General features: G+C 41.9%; 6 protein-coding genes across 8 annotated transcripts; 4 read left to right on the top strand and 2 right to left on the bottom strand.

The window, feature by feature from the left end:
- The first annotated feature begins 1,069 nt into the window (after positions 1–1,069).
- Positions 1,070–4,574, top strand: gla (galactosidase, alpha). The gene is made up of 7 exons (XM_047022914.1): positions 1,070–1,348; positions 1,577–1,751; positions 2,144–2,318; positions 2,429–2,520; positions 2,666–2,827; positions 3,143–3,340; positions 3,427–4,574. Exons 1-7 carry the CDS (start codon positions 1,179–1,181, stop codon positions 3,754–3,756), a joined length of 1,302 nt encoding a protein of 433 aa, XP_046878870.1. The 5' UTR covers positions 1,070–1,178; the 3' UTR covers positions 3,757–4,574.
- Positions 4,575–5,045: 471 nt separating this feature from the next.
- On the bottom strand, positions 5,046–6,641 carry rpl36a (ribosomal protein L36A). Its single transcript, XM_047022928.1, has 5 exons — positions 6,541–6,641; positions 5,775–5,880; positions 5,623–5,690; positions 5,401–5,523; positions 5,046–5,126 (listed from the first exon to the last, which is right to left on the bottom strand). The coding sequence occupies exons 1-5, from the start codon at positions 6,622–6,624 to the stop codon at positions 5,106–5,108; spliced, it is 402 nt and encodes a 133-aa protein (XP_046878884.1). The 5' UTR covers positions 6,625–6,641; the 3' UTR covers positions 5,046–5,105.
- A 437-nt stretch (positions 6,642–7,078) lies between these two features.
- Positions 7,079–19,038, top strand: btk (Bruton agammaglobulinemia tyrosine kinase). 2 transcript variants are annotated; one of them, XM_047020989.1, is made up of 19 exons: positions 7,079–7,201; positions 10,619–10,778; positions 10,870–10,974; positions 11,467–11,548; positions 11,768–11,896; positions 13,698–13,756; positions 13,916–14,103; positions 14,280–14,342; positions 14,613–14,667; positions 14,762–14,841; positions 15,090–15,217; positions 15,316–15,390; positions 15,744–15,915; positions 16,041–16,260; positions 16,431–16,495; positions 16,593–16,711; positions 16,801–16,958; positions 17,053–17,961; positions 18,366–19,038. In XM_047020989.1, exons 2-18 carry the CDS (start codon positions 10,638–10,640, stop codon positions 17,122–17,124), a joined length of 1,911 nt encoding a protein of 636 aa, XP_046876945.1. In that variant the 5' UTR covers positions 7,079–7,201; positions 10,619–10,637; the 3' UTR covers positions 17,125–17,961; positions 18,366–19,038. The 2 variants fall into 2 exon arrangements, with proteins under 2 accessions (XP_046876945.1, XP_046876954.1); XM_047020998.1 differs by lacking the exon at positions 7,079–7,201 and adding an exon at positions 8,209–8,486.
- On the top strand, positions 17,851–19,038 carry timm8a (translocase of inner mitochondrial membrane 8 homolog A (yeast)). Its single transcript, XM_047021010.1, has 2 exons — positions 17,851–17,961; positions 18,366–19,038. The coding sequence occupies exons 1-2, from the start codon at positions 17,851–17,853 to the stop codon at positions 18,525–18,527; spliced, it is 273 nt and encodes a 90-aa protein (XP_046876966.1). The 3' UTR covers positions 18,528–19,038.
- A 1,945-nt stretch (positions 19,039–20,983) lies between these two features.
- On the bottom strand, positions 20,984–24,179 carry zgc:101583 (uncharacterized protein LOC494104 homolog). 2 transcript variants are annotated; one of them, XM_047032617.1, is made up of 6 exons: positions 23,901–24,179; positions 23,307–23,454; positions 23,146–23,202; positions 22,676–22,766; positions 22,294–22,454; positions 20,984–22,088 (listed from the first exon to the last, which is right to left on the bottom strand). In XM_047032617.1, the coding sequence occupies exons 2-6, from the start codon at positions 23,452–23,454 to the stop codon at positions 21,421–21,423; spliced, it is 1,125 nt and encodes a 374-aa protein (XP_046888573.1). In that variant the 5' UTR covers positions 23,901–24,179; the 3' UTR covers positions 20,984–21,420. The 2 variants fall into 2 exon arrangements, with proteins under 2 accessions (XP_046888573.1, XP_046888644.1); XM_047032688.1 differs by having other exon boundaries at positions 23,322–23,454.
- A 56-nt stretch (positions 24,180–24,235) lies between these two features.
- Positions 24,236–26,524, top strand: mars2 (methionyl-tRNA synthetase 2, mitochondrial). The gene is made up of 3 exons (XM_047032508.1): positions 24,236–24,743; positions 24,823–25,157; positions 25,316–26,524. The coding sequence occupies exons 1-3, from the start codon at positions 24,482–24,484 to the stop codon at positions 26,507–26,509; spliced, it is 1,791 nt and encodes a 596-aa protein (XP_046888464.1). The 5' UTR covers positions 24,236–24,481; the 3' UTR covers positions 26,510–26,524.
- Positions 26,525–26,547: the final 23 nt, after the last annotated feature.

The following is a 26,547-nucleotide window of genomic DNA, read 5'->3' as shown; positions in this document are numbered from 1 at the left end:
CAAACTGTATGATGGTATCGTAGGCCTGTTACAACTGAAATCAACCAGGTTACACTAAGAATCAAACATAACTGCACGGCGGCAGCACTTGAAAAACATAAACGGTTTGCTTTTAAAAGTGCAGAATAGTAGCCTATACATTCCATGCACAACGGCAGGGAATCAATTAAATGTCTTACCTGAAGTTACAGGGCACCAAAATAGCCTTGAGTTCCAGTGTGTTGCTACTGAAACGCAGGAAGGGGGTGCTGCCGGGTCGGTTACTCAACAAAAGATTACTGGATGTATTATAAAAAATATACGTTCCATGCAGCCCTAGCACACTATTTAAAATAAATGTAGATGTTGAATGTTTTGCTATCGTACGTTTGGTAAAGTTTGGGCCTACTGTTGCGACCCATACGCACCACAGGCTTAATCCAGGCTGCAATCAATCACCAAATAAGGTCTCCATTTGTTATCCCAATACCAAACTTGCTTTGCAGCTGATCCAGATACCTTTGAAAGTGTAGATACAGTAGGCCTAGTTAGAAACTAGATTTGTAAATGCGTCGATGGCCCATCCATCAGGAAAAGTCAGTCAAATTGAATTGTGACATTCAGAGCATTTATGTCTTTGCTCTGGCTTCGTAGTTCGCATCCTTTGGCGAAGCTTCTGATGGTGCTTAAGGTTACAAACACAAATGTGGGTTAAGGGCAGGATGTGTGCATTATACTGGCAGACACAGGGAGTAGGCATTGTGATTTTACAATCTTCAGTGAATTTGTACCAACTGCAAAATCTTAAAAGACGTGGTGTCGAATGTCTTAAACAAAAATAATAGCTTGATTTGGTGCAAGAATGTAGGCTACCTCTGGGAGGTACCATCACGGAAAAAGGGAACTTAAATTGTGTGTATTTTCATGACCACCTGCATGCACGAGTAACCATTTAAAGCACCTGACACAGTCGAGATCAGACCACGTTTTTTCTGTTTATTTTGACATTCGCATAGGCTACATGCAATTGGCTAGTTCCTGGCGCATTCAAATTTTAGTGGTCGATCGGCAATCAGTCTTTTAAAAGGCGGGTTCCATTTTAAATACGGAAGTAGACGTGTTTTGAATTCATTCTTCACTTTTATAATCAACCATCGCTGTCAGATATTTTGTTTTTGCTGTGAGATTATCTTTCGAGAATGGGTTCTGTTGGATTTTCTCTGTTGACAATAACCATTTTCATAATGAGTCAACAACTAGTTAATTCGCTGGACAATGGGCTCGCACTGACACCAACAATGGGCTGGCTACATTGGGAAAGATTCATGTGTAATGTTGACTGCAGCACGGACCCTAACAATTGCATCAGGTAAGAACCAGTAGGCTATCTGACAGCAGCATCTAAAAACAATTCTCCCCTGTGTAAAATCCAAGATATAAACGCATCATGTTGGCCACAGGTTCTTGTGGTTGCCCTGCCTGAACACTAATTTCTGGCCTACAACAAATAAAAATAACTCCTACTGCTGTTTTAGCCCCATGACCAGAAAATGACAATACCATTTTGAGGAACTACTTGTGCCTCTTGTGCTGGCAGTGAGCGGCTGTACATGCAGATGGCAGACGTGATGGTGAAGGAAGGTTGGATGGAGGCTGGGTATGAGTATGTGTGCATAGATGACTGCTGGCCTTCTAAGCAACGTGACGCCAAAGGACGCCTGCAAGCAGACCCCAAGAGGTTCCCAGGGGGCATCTCAAAGCTAGCTGACTATGTGAGTGTACAGAATGGCAGCATCAAACTCCTTATTCACATATAAGTCTGCCCTACACCTGCACAATGCCATAACAATGACATCCATGGTGATGTTTTTAAGACTTTTCCATTTAACACGAAAACGTGTACACTTGTTCATATTAAAACAGGTGATATTATAACTCGTTAAGACTGAATAAAGTAGTAATATTCTGTCCAAACAAGTGTCACACATCAAGAGGAAATAAATGCACCATGAAAACCTTATGATACAATATCTACATCTTCTGGTGATGGTGTGCTACTGCAATTAAAAACCACAGAAAAAAAAAAAAATTCCACAGAGCAGGAAACATAAAGCATGTGTGACTTGCAACTTGAACTTTCATTTACTTCTGTTTATGTTCAAAGGTCCATTCTAAAGGTCTGAAGTTGGGCATCTATGCAGATGTGGGCACCAGCACGTGTGCAGGCTACCCTGGGAGTATGGGCCACTATGATACAGATGCTCAGACCTTTGCAGACTGGGGTGTGGATCTTCTCAAATTTGACGGCTGCTACTTGGACTGGACTTTACTGGGAGAGGGTGAGACTCACTGAAAGTCTGTGGGGTTGATTGATTATATTCATATTTGAAAGCTAATTTCTGAAACTACAGTCTAACCCAGTGTCAAATCAAATGTTTTTTTTCTTCAGGCTACAGGAACATGTCAAAAGCTTTGAACAAAACTGGAAGCAGCATCCTGTATTCCTGTGAGTGGCCACTGTATGAGTGGTCGTATAAACAGGTAACAAATACAAAAAATCCAGGCCTTTCCACCATGGACCTTGAAAATGGACCTTGGCCTCTAAAGAGAACACACAACACCATACATTACGAATGAATTATTAAGGGGTGTAAAGTCAACATTTTTAGATATTTTGTGATTGCAGCCTAACTACACAGCCATTCGGGAGGCGTGTAACCACTGGCGCAACTCTGCAGACATCTACGACTCGTGGTCCAGTGTGAAGTCCATCTTGGACTGGTCAGGTGATCATCAGGACATCATCGTGCCCTCGGCCGGCCCTGGGGGCTGGAATGACCCTGACATGGTACTGTGACCACAGCTCAGTACTGTTCTGCTCTGGTGACCCAACACAGTCTGCTAAATGACATGTGACATGATGAGGAGCAATGACATGCTCGACAACTCATGACATCATGAGGTTATCAGGTCCCCCAGCCTGTTTCACAAGCACACTAAATCAATGCTTGATATAAGGTTTGATGTGAAAAGCTGGTACAGACAATCAAGTTTCAGGTTCATTATGTCATTTGTAACAAGTGTGAGTACAGATGAACTGGAATTATTGGTCCTGATTCTCTAGAACGTCCTTGTGGTAGTAAGAATATCATTTTGCCTCCAGCTTGTGATCGGTAACTTCGGGCTGAGTCATGCTCAACAGGAGTCACAGATGGCGATGTGGGCCATCATGGCTGCTCCTCTGCTGATGTCCAATGACCTGAGAGACATCTGCCCCAGGTCCAAGGAGCTGCTACAGAACCGCCACATCATTGCCATTAACCAGGACCCACTTGGCAGGCAAGGTTACCGCTCCATCAAGGTAAGCCTGACTACACCAAACTTCAGGTTACAGTAATGTTTGCGAATAGACGCAGCCTAACTGTTTCCACTGTACTGTTTTCAAAGTCGAACAGTCTGGAGGTGTGGGAGAGGCCCTTGTCCAGAGGAAGAATGGCTCTGGCTGTATGGAACAGGCAGGAGATTGGCGGTCCACAGGGTTTTAACCCAGTCTTACTGCCAAGCTGGAAGATCTGTCACCCCCAGTGTAACGTCACACAGGTTCTGCCCAGCTACAAGGAGCTGGGGGTACTGACCCCTGACAGCAGGGTAGTAGTGAATGTGAACCCCTCTGGAACTGCCTTGTTGACCATCTCTCCAGTTGAAGGCCACGTCAAGAGAGATCAGAACATGCAGTGGCTGAACACGCCTGTCAAACTGAAGAACTCAGCTCTGTAGTCTACCAAGTTTGTACACTACATTCAATCACTGCACTTTAAATCAAGGGGATGCAAAGCCCAACAGTAAATTGCCTTTTAGTTTCTATGATGTAAATGTAACAGTAAACTTGTGCTTTTGATTTTTTAATCGGTTTCATCTTTATATTTAACGAAGAGATGCTTGGATCACCTTTGGGGGTCCTCTTGGCTCGTCTGATGAAAAAACACTGGCTTTCATAAAATAAGTACCCTACTAGTACCCTGTCTACATATGAAGACACTTGTAATCATGTCATACCGTTGGAGGCTGGGCAAACCAATGAAGCCAATTTTGTTTCCTTCCAGAAAAGGACTAGCCTGATTTGGCACTCAGAGCACCTCTTCTCTTCAATTATTGGGGGTGCAGGTGGCTGAGCGAATAGGGAATCGGGCTAATAATCAGAAGGTTGCCGGATTGATTCCCAGTCATGCAAAATTAAGTTGCGTCCTTGGGCAAGGCACTTCACCCTCCTTGCCTCGGGGGAAATGTCCCTGTACTTACTGTAAGTCGCTCTGGATAAGAGTCTGCTAAATGAAAATTATGGAGGCTCACAGTTTCAACTTTCAAAATTGGGTTGAAAATGTATCAGTTCTACGGCTGCTTAAGTATACTTTAAAGCTTCATGACAAATAATGCAATCCTAAAGTATACATATAGCATATAACTTTAAATGACAAAGTATCCATACATATGCCTAGATTTCATAACTTAATTTTCAAATATGTAAACCTGTTACTGTGTATTGTTTCTAGTTAGTGTCTAGGACTACATTAAATACACTTTGGACTGCAAAATGACTGCACTTGTCCAAACGACCATTGGGGACCTCCTTCCTACCATTACTTTAACTGTTGCTTCCTGCATTCTCAAATTCCTTCTCGTCTGTCCCCCCTCCCGTGTGGGGGTTTGAGCTGTCAGCGTCAGCCTAGTCGGGAGTCTTCCAACGCAGGACCTGGTCGCCAAGTGGACATCAGTGTCCCCGATAGACAACAGCGACTTCCTGGTCCCTTTCCTCATCCACCTGCCTGTGATGCTGCACCGATCACATGCATTTGTCAGCCCTGTTGCTACTTCTAAACTCTGCTTAAACTGACATTTACCAAGTTGATCACCTGATTTCGGTGTTTCAACACCCATTGACACTTTCCTGATGCGTGACTGTTTGGCCTGTGTTTTGCCTCACCAACTATCTCTGGAGGAGATCCCTCACTGAATTGCTCCTCCCAAGGTTTCTTCCGTTTATTGTGAAATGTTAAAGGACAACAATGAACATTTCCACAAATTTATTGAAAACAGTGACAACTCCATTCAGAAGATTGAGCCAGTGTTTAAAACTGGATGACCTGGCCCTGGAAAACAAATAAAGGGTTTTAGAATACAGAATTCATTGAGGTGAAACATTTCTAAACATCCCACTACTGTACATTAGCCTTGTTAAGGAGATATCTTAACCACAAACATCGCCATGCAAAAGGTGGAAGTTCATTTTGCAATCAAGAGACATTAACCTTGATTCCGATTAGTCACTAGATCTACCACTGGCGTAAAACATGCAACTGGCTTGGAAACTTGTGTACAAGCAGCAAGTACAACTTGATGTGAAGGGCAGTTGAACAGCCTTACCTTTCTCTTCTTGTCACCTCCCAACTCAAAGTGTTTGCATCTTTTGATGGCCAGCATTCTCTTGGATCTGCAGTTAGGCTCCACACACTCCAGCCTCAGCACAATCTTCTTTGTGGTCTTGGCCTAGGACAAATATATGCTTTTAAAAACAAGGTTCACTGGCACAGCTTGTGAAATAGGAAAGAACTAAATTAATAAAATGTAAAAGCAAGGCAGGCTCACCTTTTTCCGGAAAATAGGCTTGGTCTGTCCACCATAACCGGACTGCTTTCTGTCGTATCTCCTCTTACCTATAATATATACACATGAATCAATGCGTCTAATGGAAAATGTAGTTAAAATCTGTGCGCTGGGATTATTTCACCGGGACTTACCCTGTGCATAGAGGGAGTCCTTTCCCTTCTTGTACTGGGTAACTTTGTGAGGCTGGTGCTTCTTGCACTTCTTGCAGTAGGTTCTGCGGGTCTTTGGTACGTTGACCTGTCAAAATAGTGGCGTTAGCTATGCTCGACAAGGGTACAATTGCATAGGGTTAAATCTGACAGCATCTTCAGATTCAACCACCAAACCGCTCAAACAAGCATGGCCACCTTGGATGACTTGATATTACTTCTACCCCAGCACGATCCCAATTTAACTACACTGTTCGTTAACGCAGCTAATGTATGCGACTGTCAATTCATGTGCGCCAATGTATTGGCTCATGATCAAAGGTATAACTAGTAGGCAAACAGGGAGATGGCTAGCTGCTAGCCAGCTAATTTAGCCAATCTTTCAACTGACGCAGCTCAAGTAAAGAAATACAGGCTAAATTAGACGGCAAGTTCGTGATATGGAGGGGGGGGTGGATATAGTCAATGGGCAGTTCATGATATGCTGCAATATCTGAAGCTAAAAGCAATGTTTTAAGCAAAAGTCTTGTACGCGTTGGGAAGGCCGTTTGGTGGAAGCTGCTTTTGTCGCTAGAAGTTTCGTTCTAAAATTTACTAAGACATCAATAGACAAAACTACAAATAATGAGGGATGAAGATCCCTCAGTATAACGTTTACACATACTATCTAACATGAACAAGTATATCATGTGCAATTGAGACGATTACAGTTGATTTTTAAAATAGTAATCGTGGACCAATTCCTTACCATGTCAGCGACCCGATGCAGACGAAAGAGGAAGGAAGAATTCGGAAGCACTCCTTGATAAGGACCTCTCTGCAGGGAAAACATAGATCCAAGTTTTTGAAGACTGCCATCGTGTGGTGGGTGCTGTGTGGAGGACACGGCAAATGAGAAAATCCAGGAAAAAAAATGTTTGAACATGTTTGTAATGTAGGTCTTTGGTTAGATTAGAACCTTAAAGAAACGTAACATAATTAGTAGTGCAACCAGTCATGGCAAGAGTTATTTTACAATGACAATGATACTGGCAATTCAGATAATGATAATAATAATACATTAAAAAAACGTTTTCTATAAACTTTGGTCCGTGTACACCTGGTTTGAAATCTAAAATTATAAATGACGTGAAATAACGTGATGAATCTGTATTAAGGGCTGCACTTTTCAGCCTACTTTAGAAAACAACATTCTACCACAAAATAATACTGATATGAAAATGAGCAGGAAGCAAAAGGGGAACTGAGTGAAGTCAGTTTCTCAAAAAGGGTGGGGTTTGGTCTCGGAGCTACACAAAGGCAGGCAGTAGATGACCTGAAGTAGAAGCAGTCTAGTCACAGGTACATGACACTGTGTCCTCACAACACTCCTCAGACCGATGCCTGGATCTTCCTGAGTCCCAGTCCAGGTAGGTGATGATGCCGCTGAAACTGTAGGATTGCACACACAGGGAATCATGCTGGTGTCAGAGGGACAAGCCTTCTTTCTGTTTTGGAAGGCAGAATAACTTCAGCAGACTTCACGGTTCTGCTAAGAAGCTGCTGTACAAAAAACTAAAACTTGAAACTTTTTAGTTAACATTGGTTGTGCATGCAAAAGCTTTTAAAAGACTTTCAATATACACCAATGTGTCTGCAATGACTAGGTTACTGTCACATTCTATAACTGGATTGTGAGTAATTACATGTATTAGGTGTGCAACTATAAATACTAACATTACTCTGCCAGTTTACTGTGTGTTTGCGTGAAGTATAAACATATTAGTTGTATATAGTTTCTTCTTGATATGGAGAACACATGGATATGTGTGTGGTTTAAGTAAGTTGTACTCCCCTTAACACTGCCAACACAAAAACACAACACTCTCTTGCACGCACACGTGCACACACGCACACGCACGCATGCACACACACGCACACACACACACGCACACACACAAACAGTTATCTGTCAGGAAATGTTCAGAAAGAACATTCATGAGAGAATCTTCTTATCAGCAAACAAACACTATCACTGGTCAGTGTGTAATAGAAAAGAAGAGAAATGTGACGCTGCATTCCTCTAAACTAGCTTCACTAACCACACCAAAATTACTGTGCACAAGACTGTATGCAACTACGCCTGATTATCGATGACGGCTACAGGCTACGACTCCTCTCAAATCCTTTATGACAGACAATAGTTTGAAGCAGGGTGGACCAAGTCTGCTTATGGCAACCCTGCCGTAGGTTTGCACTGCAACCCCTGTTGTTACAAATGTGATTCATCTTGTCTCCAGGAACAGGGTCAGACTGTCGTTACAGTATAATTGATATTTTTAAATGATATTCATTCCCGTATACTACAGTCCCCAACCATTAATCCCATCTGTCAGGAGTATTTTGCATCACACTGGAATCAGATAGGTTCCATGCTTATCTACATCTGTACCACTGAGCCTTTCGAAATTTGTCTCTTCTCCCATCCATTGTCATTCAACCCTGATGCAACTTCCCTATACGTAGAAATGTGACAATTCAAGTGACTCACAACCCCTTTGAAAACCCCCCAGCATCTATTACTGCTATGCAACACAAGCAGTTGAAACAAAACTTCAGACGAAAGGTACAGTAGCCGCTCCGTGGGAAAGGGACACTAATCTAACAAATGATCTGCTTTTGACCATTTTTGTGGACTCCTATGAGCTTACAGAGGTAAGGTCACTGTGACACTTTGTCAATGTGAACTAAGAGACTGCAATGTTCATGTACCTCACAGACTATGAGAAAAATGAAACTTGCTTCAGGAATAGAAATGACTACACAGTTCATACTGGTTAGTGACATGTGTAGAAGGTCTCTGTTGGCTTAGTTGAAACCAGGAAATGCCCAGAGGATGTTTAAATGTTCTAAATTAACTGTACTATGACCACAGTGGTCAGATGTCAGTAACATTTGAAACTGATAATGTTCCTAGATATGGATGAGCTTGGGCCTTGATGTGTAGTTCAGACTAAAGCTACTAAGACTAAAGTATTTCATTACATTTGCAATGGAAGTTGTTATTTCATTTTTGTATTCAGTTGTAAATATGTGTAATCATGGAATTCGATTGTGGTTCTTCCTATATGAATAATATTTACATAATATCATGTAAGTGAATCTTTAGATGAGTTTCAATCATTTTTCAATGGTGTAAGGCTGGGTGTCACACTGCCTCCCTCCTCTCAAATGCTAAAATCTGGAGTTGCTGGACGGCGTCTCGACTTGATGGGTCTCACATCTCATTATGTAATTTGCTGTTGCATTGCTAGTTATATGTTGTAGTAAGGTAAGGGTCCAGATGCTGTCTGATTGGTTGTTCTACGGATGATAGTTGGGTACAAAGTGAATTGTGGAGCATAGTTCTCTAGATTCTTGGAGTTAGATTTGGTAAGACCTTTCTTTTGAAACATGTTTGGCTTTAAATAGATTTAATTCCCTTAAAATGTTATTACCAGTAAATATCTATTTAATTAACTTTACTTTGACCAATTTTGCTCTGATTTAACCCATTGACTCAAATTACTGTAATTTCAGCACATTTGGTTAATCTTAATACATTGTCCAGTTTACCCCTTTTCTTTTAAACCTAGGGGAATAGTTTTGGTTGTTTGGCCAATATTAAACCCCCTTACAGTGGAATACATTTTTCTTCTCTGTCTTCTGTAAATCAAAATACGGTATTTAGCTACCTTACTGCACTCTGGTTATCACTGGTTAAGGTGATACTGTACCAGTATCTTCCTGAATAACTATCAAATGCTATTATCTCTAAACCAATATCCAGCACACCTCCACTTCCGTCTTAGACTAGCATCAATAGAGGATTTGTTTCATGTCCTTATCCAGGTAGGTGACAGGTTCATGGTCTCAGTGGCATACTTACAATGCATTCTTAATGTATTCTCCATGTTGAAATAAGCATTGGTTCTGCAGTGGGGAGTTTATACATGTCCATATGTGTTCCACTAAGAGAATCAGACCAGAGAGCAGGATTGTTCATTTAGTAATGACAAGGACATCTAAGATGACAATAATTAGTTGCCTACATTCACAATAAAGATAGTAATGCACTTCCCTGTTACTTAGGGTCAATAGCATGGAACACAGAGAAGTAGGAAGAAGTTTCTGGAGGAAAACTATGTGCTGAAGAGGGAAACACTTGCAACAAAGGGTGTCATTGACAGGAACAGCAGGGCTATGCAAACTAAGCATTACTCAAACACTGATACCTGATCAGGAGCTTTTTTCTCCCTCTCACTCTTTCTCCTACTCCTCCCCCCCCTCTCTCTCTCCTACTCTCTCCCCCTCTCTCTCTCTCCCCCCCCCCCTCTCTCTCTTTCTACCCCCCCTCTCTCTCTCCTACTCTCTCCCCCTCTCTCTCTCTCTCCACCCCCCCCTCTCTCTCTCCCCCTCTCTCTATCCCCCCTCTCTCTCCTACTCTCTCACCCCCCCCTTTCTCTCTCTCTCTCTCTCTCTCTCTCTCTCTCTCTCTCTCTCTCTCTCTCTCTTCTCTCTCTCTCTTGGGAAATAATTAATGCTACAAAAGCACAGTTGGTAGAAGCTACTTCATCTCTATTATGTTAGAAACAGCTAAGCATTGTAAAAGACATAAACAGCCACAGCTCTACAACTTGTTAATCGTCATTGGGTGGAGGTGACAAGTTGAGGTTCTGGGGAACTGTATAACATGAGTATCTTGTAGCCTGTACAGAGAAATGATACTACTGTACAGTAGTATTTATGCTATTTATGCCATTCAATTAAATGTTCATGCTATTCAATTTGATAATTTCTCCCGCTAGGAATACATCTGGTTGAATCATGTCAGACATTCTCCTAGAGGAGATCTTCATAAAACGTTCCCAGCAGAAGAAGAAGACTTCCCCTCTGAACTTCAAGGAGAGGTTGTTTGTTCTCACACAGGATAAGATATCCTACTATGATTATGATGTTGACAAAATGGTAAGTCATTATTAACCGGTGATTGAATGAAGTATCAGTTCATTCTCTAATCATACATTTGGATTGACTAGGTCATTTTTTTGTCTCCCAGAAAAAGAAAGGTCAGAAGGGTTCAGTGGATATTGAAAAGATCAAGTGTGTGGAAGTAGTCCAGCCCGAGCCCAACTCCCCTAAAGAGCGTCTCTATCCATTTCAGGTTAGCATGTGTCCGAACACTTCCTACTTTACCAAACAGCTACTGTACATTTACATTTATTCATTTAGCAGAGGCTTTTATCCAAAGCGACTTCCAAGAGAGAGCTTTACAAAGTGCATAGGTCACTGATAATGACAACAAGATAACCCCAAAGCATTGCGGGTAGCCAAAACAAGAAGCACACATTGTGAACAACCAAAAAATAAGTGCCAAAGGGAAGAACCATAAGAGCATGTAGTAAAACAAGTTACAATTAAACAACATGAATCTCTAAGTGCAAGTACTGTAGCATGCTGGAAGTCAATATCAGAAGTAAAATTAACTCTGAGATTTCAAATTCAGTGCAGGTGTTGTGACTGCACACCAACCAATAATAAAGTGACCCTGTGTGAATGTAGTATTCATGAAAATATAGGAGAAAAGCAGTGAGGGCTTTTCAATTCAGATTAATATTCAACAATGAATGGCCTCTTTTCTTTCATTGTACTACAGATAATATATGATGAAGGACCCTTGTATATTTTTGCCAAAAATGAAGATATTCAAAAACAGTGGATTCACAAACTGAAACATGGTAAATATGATGGGTCACAAACTAAAGCAATGACCCTAAAGTACGATAGATAGTATTCACAAATATGTTCTATAAGAAAATGTAAATGTAATATATCATCCATAGTGGAGGCAATCTCCCTCCTCTTCCATGTCAAATCTTCATAGGCAAATGCATGTGTTGATCCAATGTAAATGTCTTCCCACGTTGCGTGTGTGTCGGTTCTATGTTTTAATGAAGTGGTGAGCTTCAACAAGGACTTGATACAGAAGTTCCACCCCTGTTTCTGGGTGGACGGCATGTGGCAGTGCTGCCAACAGGAGGTCAAACAGGCCATGGGCTGCAGGGTGCTGGAGACCAAGAACGGAGGTAGGTGGTGGGAGAGCTATCCATACCCTACCCATAGACATGCACTGGTTGTTTTGTGTTTGACTGCCATCACTTTATCTGAGCAAAATCAGTTACAGTGCCCTCCAAAAGTATTGGAACAGTGAGGCGAATTCCTTTATTTTTGCTGTAGACTGAAAACATTTGGGCTTGACATCAAATAATGAATGTGAGACCAGAGATCAACGTTTCAGCTTTTATTTCCAGGTATTTACATCAGGATCTGATGCACAACTAAGAAAATATCACATTTTGTTTGAATCCACCCATTTGTCATGTGAGCAAAAGTATTGGAACAGATATACTTAAAACATATTTAAGTGAATAAGACTTAATATTTAGTTGCAAATCCTTTGCTTTCAATAACTGCAGCAAGTCTGTGACCCATTGACGTCACCAAACTTTTGCATTCTTCCTTTTTGATGCTTTCCCAGGCTTTCACTGCAGCCTCTTTCAGTTGTTGTTTGTTTTGTGGAGTTCCTCCCTTCAGTCTCCTCTTAAGCAGGTAAAATGCATGCTCTATAGGGTTTAAGTCTGGAGATTGACTTGGCCAGTCTAATACCTTCCATTTCTTGCCCCTGATGAACTCCTTTGTTGTTTTGGCAGTGTGTTTTGGGTCGTTATCTTGCTGCATGATGAAGGCTCTGCCAATCAGTTTGGTTGCATCTTTCCTTAAATTGGCAGACAAAATGTTTCTGTAGACTTCCGAGTTCATTTTGCTGCTGCCATCATGTGTTACATCCTCAATGAAGATTAATGAGTCCGTCCTAGAAGAAGCCATGCAAGCCCAAGCCATGACATTACCTCCACCGTGTTTCACAGATGAGCTTGTGTGTTTGGGATCATGAGCAGTTCCTTTCTTTCTCCAAACTTTAGCCTTTCCATCACTTTGGTAAAAGTTAATCTTTGTCTCATCAGTCCATAAAACTTTGTCCCAGAATTTTTGAGGTTCATCTCTGTACTTTTTGGCAAATTCCAGCCTGGCCTTCCTATTCTTCTTGCTAATGAGTGGTTTGCATCTTCTGGTGTAGCCCTTGTACTTTTGTTCATGAAGTCTTCTGCGAACAGTAGATAGTGATACCTTCACTCCTGCCATCTGGAGGTTGTTGCTGATCTCACTAACAGTTGTTTTAGGGTCTTTCTTTACAGCTCTCACAATGTTTCTGTCATCAACTGCTGATGTTTTCCTTGGTCTACCTGTTCGACGTCTGTTACTTAGTACACCAGTAGTTTTCTTCTTCTTCAGGACATTCCAAATGGTTGTACTGGCTATGGCCAATGTTTCTGCAATGGCTCTGATTGATTTTCCATCTTCTCTAAGACTCACAATTGCTTGTTTTTCACCCAAAGACAGCGCTCCGGTTTTTATGTTGTTTTCACCTCTGAATACAGTCTGCATAGACAAAACCTATCTTACCCAATCTGAACCTGAGTGTAGACATTCAGTGGTATTTATTGATTGAATAATGTATGTAATAGGACACACCTGGGCAACAAAACACACCTGTCAGTCATATGTTCCAATACTTTTGCTCACGTGACAAATGGGTGGGTTCGAACAAAAAGGTGATATTTTCTAATTTGTGCATCAGATCCTGATGTAAATACCTGGAAATAAAAGCTGAAACGTTGATCTCTGGTTTCACATTCATCGTTTGATGTCAAGCCCAAATGTTTTCAGTCTACAGCAAAAATAAAGGAATTGGCCTCACTGTTCCAATACTTTTGGAGGGCACTGTATAATCATCTAACTTGATATTGACCCTTCCTCTCTCCCACATAGGATTCACAAAGGGGTCTCGAAGAAAATCCCGGAAACCTCTTCCTCCGACCCCTGAAGAAGTACCTATCCTTCTGTTGTCCTGCACTCACATACTCATCACATACTCAAACTAACAGAGTAACCTACAGTATGATCACCACACAACAACAAAAAACACTATTGTATTCCAATTGGCTCCCTCATTCCACTGTTTCTCGCACTGTTCTCCTGTTGCCCAGGAGACAGCTACCAGAGCCCTACCTCCTCAGCCTCCTGAGGAGTCTGGCCCCTCTGTGGGCATGACGGTCATCGCTGAGTATGAGTACACACCTATGAACCCTCAGGACCTGGAGCTCAGGAGCGATGAGGAGTACACCATCTTAGAGATCGCTGATCTGCACTGGTGGAAGGCCAGAGATAAATATGGGTGAGAGAGTAACAATATGTGTGTAACAATGCAATAACACGGTCCTAAGAATAGATGCACGAGATCATGCGTGTATGAGTCTTCCTAGACAAACATATTTCACATTTAGTTAACTGTATTTGCACATGGATTTATCTGACTGTGAAAACTGGTATGTTTCTGTCTTTCCTTTGCAGCAATGAGGGATATATTCCAAGTAATTTTGTGGTGAAAGCCAGAAATGGACTGGAAGGGTTTGAGTGAGTGTGGTCATGTTAAACTTTGAAACATTTACATTTATTATAATGGGTTTGTCTGAAGTCAGTCAGCTTTACATTGTTAAGATTCTGACCTCCATGTGAGGTACCAAATTCCCCTGCCACCCTCCCAAAAGATAAAGTTACATCCCTTAGGCAGCTGATATTGCCAAATGAGGAAGTAACAGTCATGTGACATCCTGTAAAACCCATTGCTGTGAGGTCAATTATTCTTTCAGTTCTGAAAATGCACATTTGACCTTTTTCTCTCAGCTGGTATTGTAAAAACATGAATCGCAGCCAAGCAGAGAAACTATTGAAGACTGAGGTGAATAAATTAGAGCAATATACATAACTGATTTTCATCTTCTACTTGGTTAAAACAAACTTTCACCATCCTGTCATGCTGTGGTTTTTCACAGAACAAAGATGGAGGCTTTTTAGTGCGAGATTCAAGCAAGGCGGGAAAATACACAGTATCTTTATTAACCAAGGCTGGAGGGTAAGTTTGTTTGAGAGACATGGCCGAGCCATGAGTGAAAAGCAAAAGAAGAACTTAATACTGCAAGCGGAAACCGTGGTCTGCAAAGGAAGAGAGATGTAAATGTTGTCCATGCAAAACCAGGGATCAGTAGTACCCATCAGTATCAGTTAGATATTGCAATTTAGCTTTCGTGCTGTGGCAGATCTCAGATTTCAAAATAATCTGTCTGCTTTACTAATCTGCTCCTACCATTCTTTATTTCATAGGGATGCTGCAGCAAGCTGCAGACACTATAATATCTGTACTACCCCACAAGGGCAGTACTACCTAGCAGAGAAGCACAATTTCAGCAGCATTCAAGAACTTATCAACTATCACCAGCACAATGCGGCAGGTACCTCTGGCCATCCATCCAAAGTCTTTTCATACCATAACTGTACATGTATGTCACCTTGACAGATGCACAATGTCTTTACACCCTTCCCAAAACAGGCATGGTGAGCAGGCTCAAGTACATTGTTTCCAATCAGAAACAGAACGCCCCATCAACAGCAGGCTTGGGCTATGGTGCGTATGAGTCTTCGTTCTCACAGTAGGTTAACAGAACACCAAAAATCTGAATCAGAATCCGGTTTATTGCCAAGTAAATTTGCACGTGCGAGGAATTTGCTTTGGTAGGCTGGAGCATAACAATAAACATAGTAAGTAAAAAAATAAAAAGAGATCAAACAAATACTGTAAGTAAAAGACTGGACAGAATAGAATGGATAATAATATACAATAAAATTACTATAATGTAATTATAAGTAAAATAAGTCAAATGTGTACAATATGACTGTTTATAAAGAATGTGTGCATTTGACTGTTAAGGGAAGTCCGTGTTCAACAGGGAACATGTCATTGGCTGTTGTATCCTCCAGGTGTTTGGGAGATTGATCCCCGCCACCTGACTTTTATCAAAGAGCTGGGGAACGGCCAGTTTGGAGTGGTGAAGTATGGGAAATGGCAGGGTCAGCATGACGTGGCCATCAAGATGATTAAAGAGGGCTCCATGTCAGAGGATGACTTCATCGAAGAGGCCAAAGTCATGATGTGAGTGTGCGACAGACTTCCTACACATGACCGTTATCTCTAAACAAGTCACGTCGTCTCACAGTGTCATTCAGGATGAAATCACATTTGAAGTTGTCCCTTCTTCTTGTTTTTGGTGGAACCAGGAAGCTCCGTCATGAGAACTTGGTTCAGTTGTATGGCGTCTGCACCAAACAAAGGCCCATTTACATAGTGACTGAGTTCCTCTCTAATGGCTGCCTGTTGTCATACCTGCGTGAAGGCCTGAAGCAGCACCCCACACCCATCCAGCTCCTGGAGATGTGTAAGGATGTGACTGAGGGCATGGCCTACCTCGAGAGCCAGCAGTACATCCACAGAGACTTGGTGAGAGAAAGGCACATATTAAACACTGTTATGATACAGCACTATATGATGGTAAACATGACAAGAGTCTCACACTATTACACTTTAAAAGTGTGTGATGGCAGTTTAGAATGCTGCATGTGATCCAAAATAACATGTATACTTATATGGAACACTGTTTTTTTCGATAGGCGGCCAGAAACTGTTTGGTAGATACAAATGGCACAGTTAAAGTGACAGACTTTGGACTATCAAGGTAATGCATGATATTGCTCTGAATAAAATCACACAACAGTAAGACACAATCAACATTCCTGCACTCAATCTAATGGGAGGGATACCTGACGTTTCAGGTATGTCTTAGATGATGAGTACACAAGCTCTGCCGGATCGAAATTCCCAGTCCGCTGGTCTCCTCCTGAAGTGCTGCTTTACTGTAAATTCAGCAGCAAGTCAGACATCTGGGCATTTGGTTAGAATATATTAAATCCACATACTTTTGTGATCCTGATCTTATTTTCACCAGGTTGTCTTGGACTCACTCAGTGTTTTCTGGTTTAGGAGTTTTAATGTGGGAGGTCTACACTTTGGGCAGGATGCCTTATGAACGACTAAACAACACAGAGATTGTGGAGCAGGTGTCCAGAGGCCTGCGTCTCTATCGCCCCCAGCTGGCCAATGACAGGGTGTACACTATTATGACAAGCTGTTGGATTGAGGTATTTGTATTTGTTGATAATATAAAAATTGTCATCTTGTACTGTCTTTTCTACTCATCACACCATCTATCTCTCCTCTTGATTTATATCGTAGAAGGCTGAAGAGAGGCCCAACTTCGAGGAGCTTGTTGTGACTACTCAGGACTTGCTCTACGATCTCCAATAAATCACACGTGAACAGTTCACACTAATTGAGGGACACACTTCCTTATAGAAGTCCCTCTTCCGCTCTGGGCATCCAACTTCAAAAGTCCTTCAGATCCCTACTCATGGAGAAGTAGTAAGAACTGCACGTTCAAAAGCAGGTTCAAATAACCACAGTTGCTGAGGAAGCTACCTGGTTGAACATGGGAGAAATCTCAAGAACGTCAGTAATGTGAACACCTTTAGCAATGTAGATAGTGTGATTTGCAGAATTAAGCATGAAACTGTTGCTGAAAAGAGCATATTGAATACTGTCTGTTATGAGTCATGTAAATTAATTTAGTCACATCTATTATTATTATTATCATCAACATTGTTATTAATATTATTAAATATTATTATTAGTAATTTCATTCCATGTAGACCCAACCAACATTAAATAAAATGTGTCTTCTTTTGTGTTACATTCCAAGTTAGTATGCCTGATGTCTATCATCTGATATTTAGATTTTTAAGAATAATCTGCATTTTAAATCTCTCTTACGAGAGAAACTAAATGACAATAGAAACGTTTTGAAATACAAAGGATACCTACCTATGTGTTTTTCACCCACACCTACGTTCTTGCATTCTGTTTGGTATAACTTCCGGTTTCCCATCATGCTTTTGAGTCCATCCATACACGTGAAGGTCAGGAACTGTAATATCTGTTGTTTAAGATCACGTATTTCTAGATTTGAAATAAATCATGGACAGCCAAGGAGCAACGGCTGACCCTCAGCTACAGCAATTTATCGAAGTTGAGTCTCAAAAACAAAGGTTTCAGCAGTTGGTGCATCAGATGACGGAAGTCTGTTGGGTAAGAAAAGATTCAGTACTCATTCTGAGCTTTCTAGCTCAATGCTAGGTGGTAGCTACATCTTCTCACCTGAGCATGTAGACATATGGAACATAGGCAGCCAAATCAGCATTTAAAGCATGCCAGTTATCGTGGATTTAGCAAGCATGGAATATGCTGTTTTATGTTATAGGAATGCTATTTTGAGGCCTGCATAGCTATCTAGCTAGTAGCTAGATAATCTGTTAGCACGTTTGTAGCCACAGCCAGGTTCTTTCAAGACTCGTCGGATGTCAGTCCATTTTAGAGACAGTTTTAACCAACTGTTTTAAAAACCACAACTTATGAATAACTTGCATGTAGCTTATGTCCAGGTCACAGGTATCCTGAAATGATTGGTCCATCTCTTCTGTCTCCCCTTTTAGGAGAAATGCATGGAGAAGCCTGGCCCAAAGCTAGACTCAAGGACAGAAGTCTGCTTTGTGAACTGCGTAGAACGTTTCATTGACACTAGCCAGTTCATCCTAAACAGACTGGAACAAACTCAGAGGGGTCGAGGATCATTCTCGGAGTCCATGTCCGAATAGCAAAGACTCTTCCACAAAATGGACACAGGACACCGATGGCCACTGGCTTTCACGCATAGCCATGCCACATTTCTATATGGTGCAATGAGAACCAAAAGGAAACATGGAAGTGTTACTATTGATAAGTGCCTCAGACTAGGTTGTTGTATATTGTCACCAAGATAAGTATGGACTCATTTTCTCTTGTGTCATAGGATGTGTGGTAACAATGTGAAGTTAGATTGAAAGTTGATGTCTGTGAAGTCCAAAAAAGAGGTCCATGCCCCCTTAAAGTTGATATTATGGACAAAGCTCTAGTAGAGTTCCTACATGGCTGGTGAAAACCCTGAGATCTGATGCAAGACCATGATATCTGAGACACTCACACACTGCACTCCTAAATAAGACATTGGGAGCTCTACAGGTTAAGCACCAATCAGTAAGAAATGGTGTCTTGTTGGAAAATAATTGCATGGTTTATTGCTAAATCAAATGTTTTACTGAACACGCAATAAAAAGTATATGTATGGTTTCTGTAGTTTTCCGTCTTTTAGAATGCACTGGTTCTGTGGTGATGTACAGTTTCAAATGTTTATTCTAAACAGAAACATACAAATCAACAGGTTGTTACAAATTTGTTTTTCAATGTGTATTCTAAAAATGTTACATTTTAATGTACATGCTTCTCAGAAACGGATGAATTTCTATGGTCAGGAAATTACAACGGATAGTAATTATCAAGTTCATGCATCTTTCACGTATGGAACAAAGGCACATTTGTATAATTATCAAAACATGGAGCAGTAAGTATTTAAATAACAGTAAGGCACAAGGTTCATTTGGGGTGGGGAAGGTGGAGGATTACATTTACCACACCATGACATCATTGGTTACCTACAAACAGTGCAGATGTTATGGGGAGGGAAACACCAGAACCTTTTTGCTTTATAAAACTTAAAGGGGCAATTGACTGCAAAACCGATTTTACCTTGTCATTGTTGAAAAACGACAGTTTGGAGGGTAAACTGAACATACCGTGAATATCAAAGTCCATTGACACCTCTTTCCTATTCAAATCTCAAAAAGAAAAAAATTGGCTGTAAAACGCTAGCTTTTCAACAAAGCCACCGGTTCTACGTAGGACCGGTGATCGCCCTCTTATTGGCTCTGGTCTGTATCTTTGTCACGCCCCGATACTAGTTTAGCTGCGCGTGTGGGCTACTTATAAGGAATTACAAAGAAGAACGTTTTGAATTATAACAAGGATATTGAAAATGGACCACGGTCGTAAATGCTGTGTTCCAGGCTGTACAGGGAAGGCTAACACTCAGTCTTCCCAAGGAACATTCAACAGGCATGGCTACTGTTGTCTATGAGAAGATCCCGGCGAAGTTCGACACTCAATCATTCATTTGCTCTGAACATTTCACCCAAGACAGTTTTGACAACCTTGGACAATTTCAAGCAGGATATGCTAGGAAGCTGAACCTGGAAAGAGGTGCTGTTCCAACCGTATGCTCATTGCAACCGCAAGCTATAAGGACAGTATGATGTTGTGCTAACAGTTATTAGCAATGCTAACGTTTCCTGTATACAGCATACCAGGTAGAATGCTAAATACGTTTCTACACACATCAAATGACTCTAGCTAGACTAGCTGTAGTCGGTATTAGAAGGGAAGCTTCCGAAAAATAGTCAGAAAACGAACTGCAGTCTGGCTTATTGCTAACGCCTGTCCAGATAATCTATTTGAAAGAACTGGAGAAAGGCAGGTTACAGATACAGGATAAGTTAGCATTGCTAGTAACTGTTACTAGTAACACCTAGACTGTAGGCATGTAAACAAGTTTAGCTTGCTAGTTAATGCAAGAGCATAGGTAGAATGTGTGATCATTTAGCCTAGTTTATTGGCAATGGGGCTAACGTTGATTCATGTTCCTGACTGTGTTTCATTCAAATAAATAACCTGTGTAATGAAAATCTACAATTCACGATGCATGTTTGTCCAGATCTTTGTCATGTTATTTTACAGCAAGATATCTAGAGCTAGCCTAGCTAGCTAACTGAAGCCGAGTAGAATCACGATATGGTTTGGTTGCTAAACTGTAGCCTAACGTTCTACCCACCTAAGTCAATCCAGTTTGCTTTAACAACAGAAGTGGAAACAAGTAATGTTATCATTTCAAATGATATATAGTCAATCTGTTGAAAACAGTGTTGTGTAGACACAATAGATTTATTTGCGCGTTTTTATTTCAAGTCTCCAACTTCGGTGTTTCAGCGAGTGCTGCTGTTGGCCGTGTTGCGTTTTTGCTCCCAGCTTCACTCGTTGATAACCAACCAATCAGCGCGCAGCTTATCTAAATATTAATGAGCATACCATAAAAGGAGAAAAGCTAGTGTTTTTTCCCGGGAACATTTCAGAGGATCTGTCAGAGGGCATAGAACAGCACCCGGGCCATTTTCAACCCAACCAATGTTACATACCCTATTCGGAGACCTTAAGGAACAGTGTGAAATACCCAAAAAACCCAGTCAATTGCCCCTTTAACAGTAAAAAGGTAACAGTATGAATTACCGTGAACAAACATTCAATTTGATTAGCCTACAATGTCTATGTCTTCAGATTGTTTATCACAAATAAATATATATATATATATATATATATAAGTCCAAGACTAACTACTAAAACCAGTGAACAGACTTTGGCACATACAACAAAGTAAACTGAAATTGACATAAAACATTTGCAACAGTACAGTGTTCTTAAAGAAAGAGTGCATGGTAAATTAAAGAAAACATGTCCTGTTGCTACAGATTGAGTAACCATCATGTGACATACCTGTCTATTTGGTTTACCATAAATCTAGGTCTAAAACTAGGCCATGGTCAGAACTTTAGTTACAGGTTAGCTTTAAGTGGCAACAAAGCTATTATTCCTCCTGGTGGAGTTCTCTGGTGAGTACCCAGCCTTGGAGCTCCCGTTTCTGGCCGACTTCCCCTCCTCCTCCTCCTCCTCTGCCTTTCTCTCTTGCCTGGGGAGGGCCATGTAGGGCTGGTGGTTCCAGGGTGACCCCTCAGGACGCTTTCTCAGGTAAACTGGCAGTGAATCCCAGGTGAAGGTAATGTCTTTGAAGGCATGGAGGAGAAAAATCCCCAAGATGATGGTGAGGAACCCACTGATTGTCCCCACCACCCCATCTGTGCTCATACTCAACCACTCCTTGAACAAGATAGCAGAGCAGGCCATTACTGAGGTGGTGAAGAACACATAGTAGATTGGTGTGACTATAGAGGTGTTGAATATGTCCAAGGCTTTGTTGAGGTAACTGATTTGGATGCTAACGCATATCACCAGGCATATTAGCAGAGCCCAGAACAAGGGCTCCTTCAGGACAGCAGTCCCAGCAAAGAGCTCCTTGATTCCGATGCCCAGCCCCTTGACACAGGACACAGACAGAGACCCAATCACAGAGCAGATCAGGATGTAGACCAGCACGTTCTTCTGGCCGTAACGCGGGGCAACAAAAAAGACGAGGGCCCCGCTGCCCACCACAACACACAGAGCAAATATGATGAACCCTGGAAGAGATCACAACACGATCCAATAACAGAAATGGTGCCAAATCCAAATATGAATTTGAGCTAAACAAGCAGCGTTGATCTGGAATATTATTTATTATATTATTTATATTATTATATTTGCGGCTTTGCACATGATCAGCTGGTCCTCAAGTTGTAGTTACTACGAACACTGTGCATGGACGGTGATGTGTGCTGTCCGTACCTGGGTCTTTGAGCTTCTCAGCCATGACGCTAAGGGAGGCCACCTCCTCCTCCAGAGGGGCATGGATGACCATCACTGTGGAGCCCAGGATGCACATTAAGCAGCCCACCTTCCCATGCACATTCAACCGCTCATTCAGGAAGTAGGAGGCCAGCACTGCACTGGGGTAAGGAGTGAGAGACGGAGCAAGACATGAAGATAGGTCTTGCTAAAATCATCAGAATAAACACTGTCTGATGAGTCAATGAGACCACAAGGCCTTCAAAGCATGACAATGTTTGAAAGTGTGATCTGAAAGAGATCACACCACATCTCTCATTGTGTTGACTGTTAATAGAACAACGAGTAAGTATCACAACTGTGGTCATATACATTTAGCTACCTCACAAGTACACTCAATGCTCCGAGTGGTGTGACCAGAGTTGCAGGGGCAAACGCGTAAGCAGCAAAGTTTGCAGCCTCGCCAGCACCCACTGAAATGCAAGAGATCAACATCAGTATGCTGTGGATGGTATGGGTAATTTTTGTAAATATAAAGGTGTTTTTATCATTTTGCTTATTCCGCCTCCATATGCAAATGTTTTTTGAGGAATGTGTACTTTAAAGATTTCCATATGGCTACTTGTGGGTGTTGCATAAACTCAAAAGTACAACCAGCAAAAATACCAAACCCACAATAGCCTCCCTTTCTCTTTGAAAACAAAGGCCACAATGTGATTGATGAAAATCAGTAGGCAAAGTAAGTACAGGGTTGACAAATTGAAAACAGCACATACTGTACCATGAAACACAACTGTAGTTATTGTCTTTTATTTTATAAAGTTAGAACAAAGTTTTTAAAACAACACTTACTTGAAATTAATCCTGCCCACCAAAGCCATTCCTTCAGATATGCATAGCCTCCTTGGCCTGCAAATAAATAAACGAAAAATCATGTTTATCATAAAAATGCAATAGGCAATGCATCATGTATACAGTGCTTGGTTTATAGGGTTACGAATACAATACAATACAGGTGCGTTCAGTACCTGCTCTCATAGAACCCTTGCCAGCCAATCGCAGTAGCCCCTTCTTCTTCAGGATAAAACTTCCTCCGATGAAGATGCTCGAGCTCATAGCAAGAGAGAGGCCAATGTAAAAATCCAAACGATTTACTTCCATCTGGAAACCATAACGTGTTAAAATTATCGGAAACAATTGTCAATTGATTACGGCAGCAACATTTAACAGTAGTACCGCGCAGCGTTAGCTCGCGTTAGCTTGTTTCTAAACTTTTTGCATTATCACATGATTGGGGGTGTGCTCTCAGGTTGCTCATAGCCTTGTCAATTAGTTTCGATTGATACGATTGCTATCTAAACTATAGTATAAATAGTGGCACATGCAATCTCAAACGTGTCAAAAAAAATACAAATCGGTATTGATTTAAATGGATTTGTTTAATTACCCGGGTTAAATGCAACTTTTTAGCTAATATCGTCTGAAGCAAGCAGTCAAAACTTGCCGTCTGTTTTAATAAGTAGTTGTTCACACGCCTTACCGCTTAGATTAACTGTTTCCAGCTATTTTGCAGTTTATACATACACACATGATTTTTAAAAGTTTACCTTAATTTTGTTGTCAACCCATTCGATTAGGCGAAGTAAAGCGCAGCAGCATCTGACCAACCCCCACCCAGGACTTGGCTCTTCTTCCTGTTCTTTTCCTGTCTGTGCTGCATAATCAGTAACAATCTGCTATTAACTTCGCTGTATGTTGACCTTCTGATATGTCTGAATGCGTATAACATTAACATATGCGTATTGTTTTATTTTAAATAAATGCAGCAACGTAAATTCGTGTTTTAACAACTGTTTACAGTGAAAGTGTATGTCGATCTGATTGGATTTTGCTCGGAAAAGGCGGGGTCATACTTAACACACTGACTTATGATAGGTCTATTCGCTGGGATCAAACCGGAAGAAAATCTAACCTTGAAACGTGCTTTTACATGTAGCTGACTAGAAACTGGACCTCTTTCGTACAATCAAAATAACACTGAGTCTTCCGCTCTTCCAATGGTACGGATTCATAGTTTCTTAAAAAAGGATTGTAATTATTGCTAGCTTGCTAGCTATGTTCTACTTACTATAAGAACCCCGTGGGAACTGTTCCTTCTTTAAGTTTATTTTTGGAATGGTGGGACAGGATGAGTACCCATCTCTCCATGTTCAGAAACTTTAAGGCAACAATCGGATTGCTTTCCAGTGGGTCCTTGCGTCAAAATCAAAGACTCCTGTTGAGATACCTGGGGACGAATAGTTCCAGTAAAGACAAGACCTACTACGTTACCACCCCAATTTTCTATGTGAATGCTGCCCCTCATATAGGTCATTTGTACTCCGCTGTGACAGCTGACTTCCTGCATAGATATAAACTCCTGCAAGGTTTCAACTCAAAGTTCGCCACAGGTAAATGCAGAATACACTGGAATACATGTTTACTGAGAGTAAATGGATGGCTTGTGGTAATGCCGTTTTTTGCTTACAGGTACGGATGAGCATGGCCTGAAAATTCAGCAGGCAGCAGATGCTGCCGGAAAAGACCCCTTGACATTATGCACGGAGGTGTCCGAGAGATTCAAACACCTCTTTAGGAGCTGTGATATCTCCTACACAGACTATATTAGGACTACAGAGGAGAGGCACAGGCTGGCGGTGGCGCACTTTTGGACTTCTCTTCAAGCCAAGGGTTTCATCTACAAGGGGAAGTATGAAGGCTGGTACTCGACACAGGATGAAAGCTTCCTCACTCCATCCCAGGTGGGCCATGCTACAGACGCCTCAGGGAAGGATATCAAGATATCACTGGAGAGCGGCCATAAGGTAATAAACAGTATGAATGGTCAATGGATTAAACAATGTCTTAAGTATCAAATATGTTGGCTAATGTGAAGACAACTGTAAACAAATACCAAGCATTTATTTGTTTCACTTTCTGACATACGCACACACAAGGTAACTGATAACTTTGTTTGTGGCAGGTGGAATGGATGAAGGAGGACAATTACCTTTTCCGTTTGTCTGAATTCCGGTCTCAGCTTCAGGACTGGCTGAGGTTCAATCCCAAGGCTGTGCAGCCAGACCGCTTCCACCAGGCGGTTCTCCAGTGGCTGCAGGATGACCTACCAGACCTCTCTGTTTCCCGCCAGAGAAGCCGGCTCCAGTGGGGGATTCCTGTTCCCAGTGACCCTGACCAGACCATCTATGTGTGGTTGGATGCACTGGTCAACTACCTTACGGTTACTGGCTATCCTCACACACACGCTGCATGGTGGAGTGCTGCCCATCATGTTGTGGGGAAGGACATCTTGAAATTCCATGCCATCTATTGGCCGGCTTTCCTACTGGCTGCTGGGTTGCCCCTCCCACAGAGTATACATGTACATTCTCATTGGACGGTCAGGGGGAAGAAAATGTCTAAAAGCTTGGGGAACGTGGTGGATCCCCAGGAGAGGTCACAAAGGTTCACGGTTGATGGCATCAGGTACTTTCTCCTACGTCAGGGCGTCCCAGACTCTGACTGCGACTATGACGACGACAAAGTGGTCAAACTGCTGAATTCGGAGCTGGCGGACTCTTTGGGTGGTCTTCTGAACCGCTGCACAGCCCTGTCTCTCAACCCAGCCCAGACGTACACCCAGTTCTGGGCTGACTGTTTTCCTTGTGCATCATCAGGGGAATCCAGGGGGAGAGCTGTAGCCGAGGACTACCACATGCTGGAGTCTGTAGCCAGACTACAAGCTGTGGTAGAGCAGCACTATGACAACATGCTGGTGTACAAGGCGCTTGAGGCCATCAACAACTGTGTAAGGCAAACAAACAGTTTCATCCAAAGACATGCGCCATGGAAGTTGGACAGAGGGGAGAGTAGTGATCAGCGTTGGCTTGACACCATCCTTCATGTGTCCCTGGAGTGCCTCAGGGTTTATGGAACCCTGCTGCAGCCAGTAGTGCCACAGACAGCAGATAAGTTGCTATCCAGGCTAGGAGTGAGGCCCGGGGAGAGGAGCTGGGCGGATATCAACTTCCTGGAGAAGTATGGGGAAAGGGAGTGCTGCTTTGAGGGGAGAGCGCTGGGGACTGACACTGGACTACTTTTTAGTCGTTTGGAGAGACCAAACGTAGATAAGGAGAAGCCGAAGAAAAGTAAGAAAGACAGAAAACAAGCATCGTAAACTGTAACCCAAGTCAACGTTTGAGATGAATAAATAAT

Source organism: Hypomesus transpacificus, chromosome 1, assembly GCF_021917145.1.
Source record: "Hypomesus transpacificus isolate Combined female chromosome 1, fHypTra1, whole genome shotgun sequence".
Lineage (NCBI taxonomy): Eukaryota > Metazoa > Chordata > Actinopteri > Osmeriformes > Osmeridae > Hypomesus > Hypomesus transpacificus.
The sequence above is the reverse complement of the archived record's forward strand: the minus strand, read 5'-3'. Positions and strand labels throughout refer to the sequence as shown.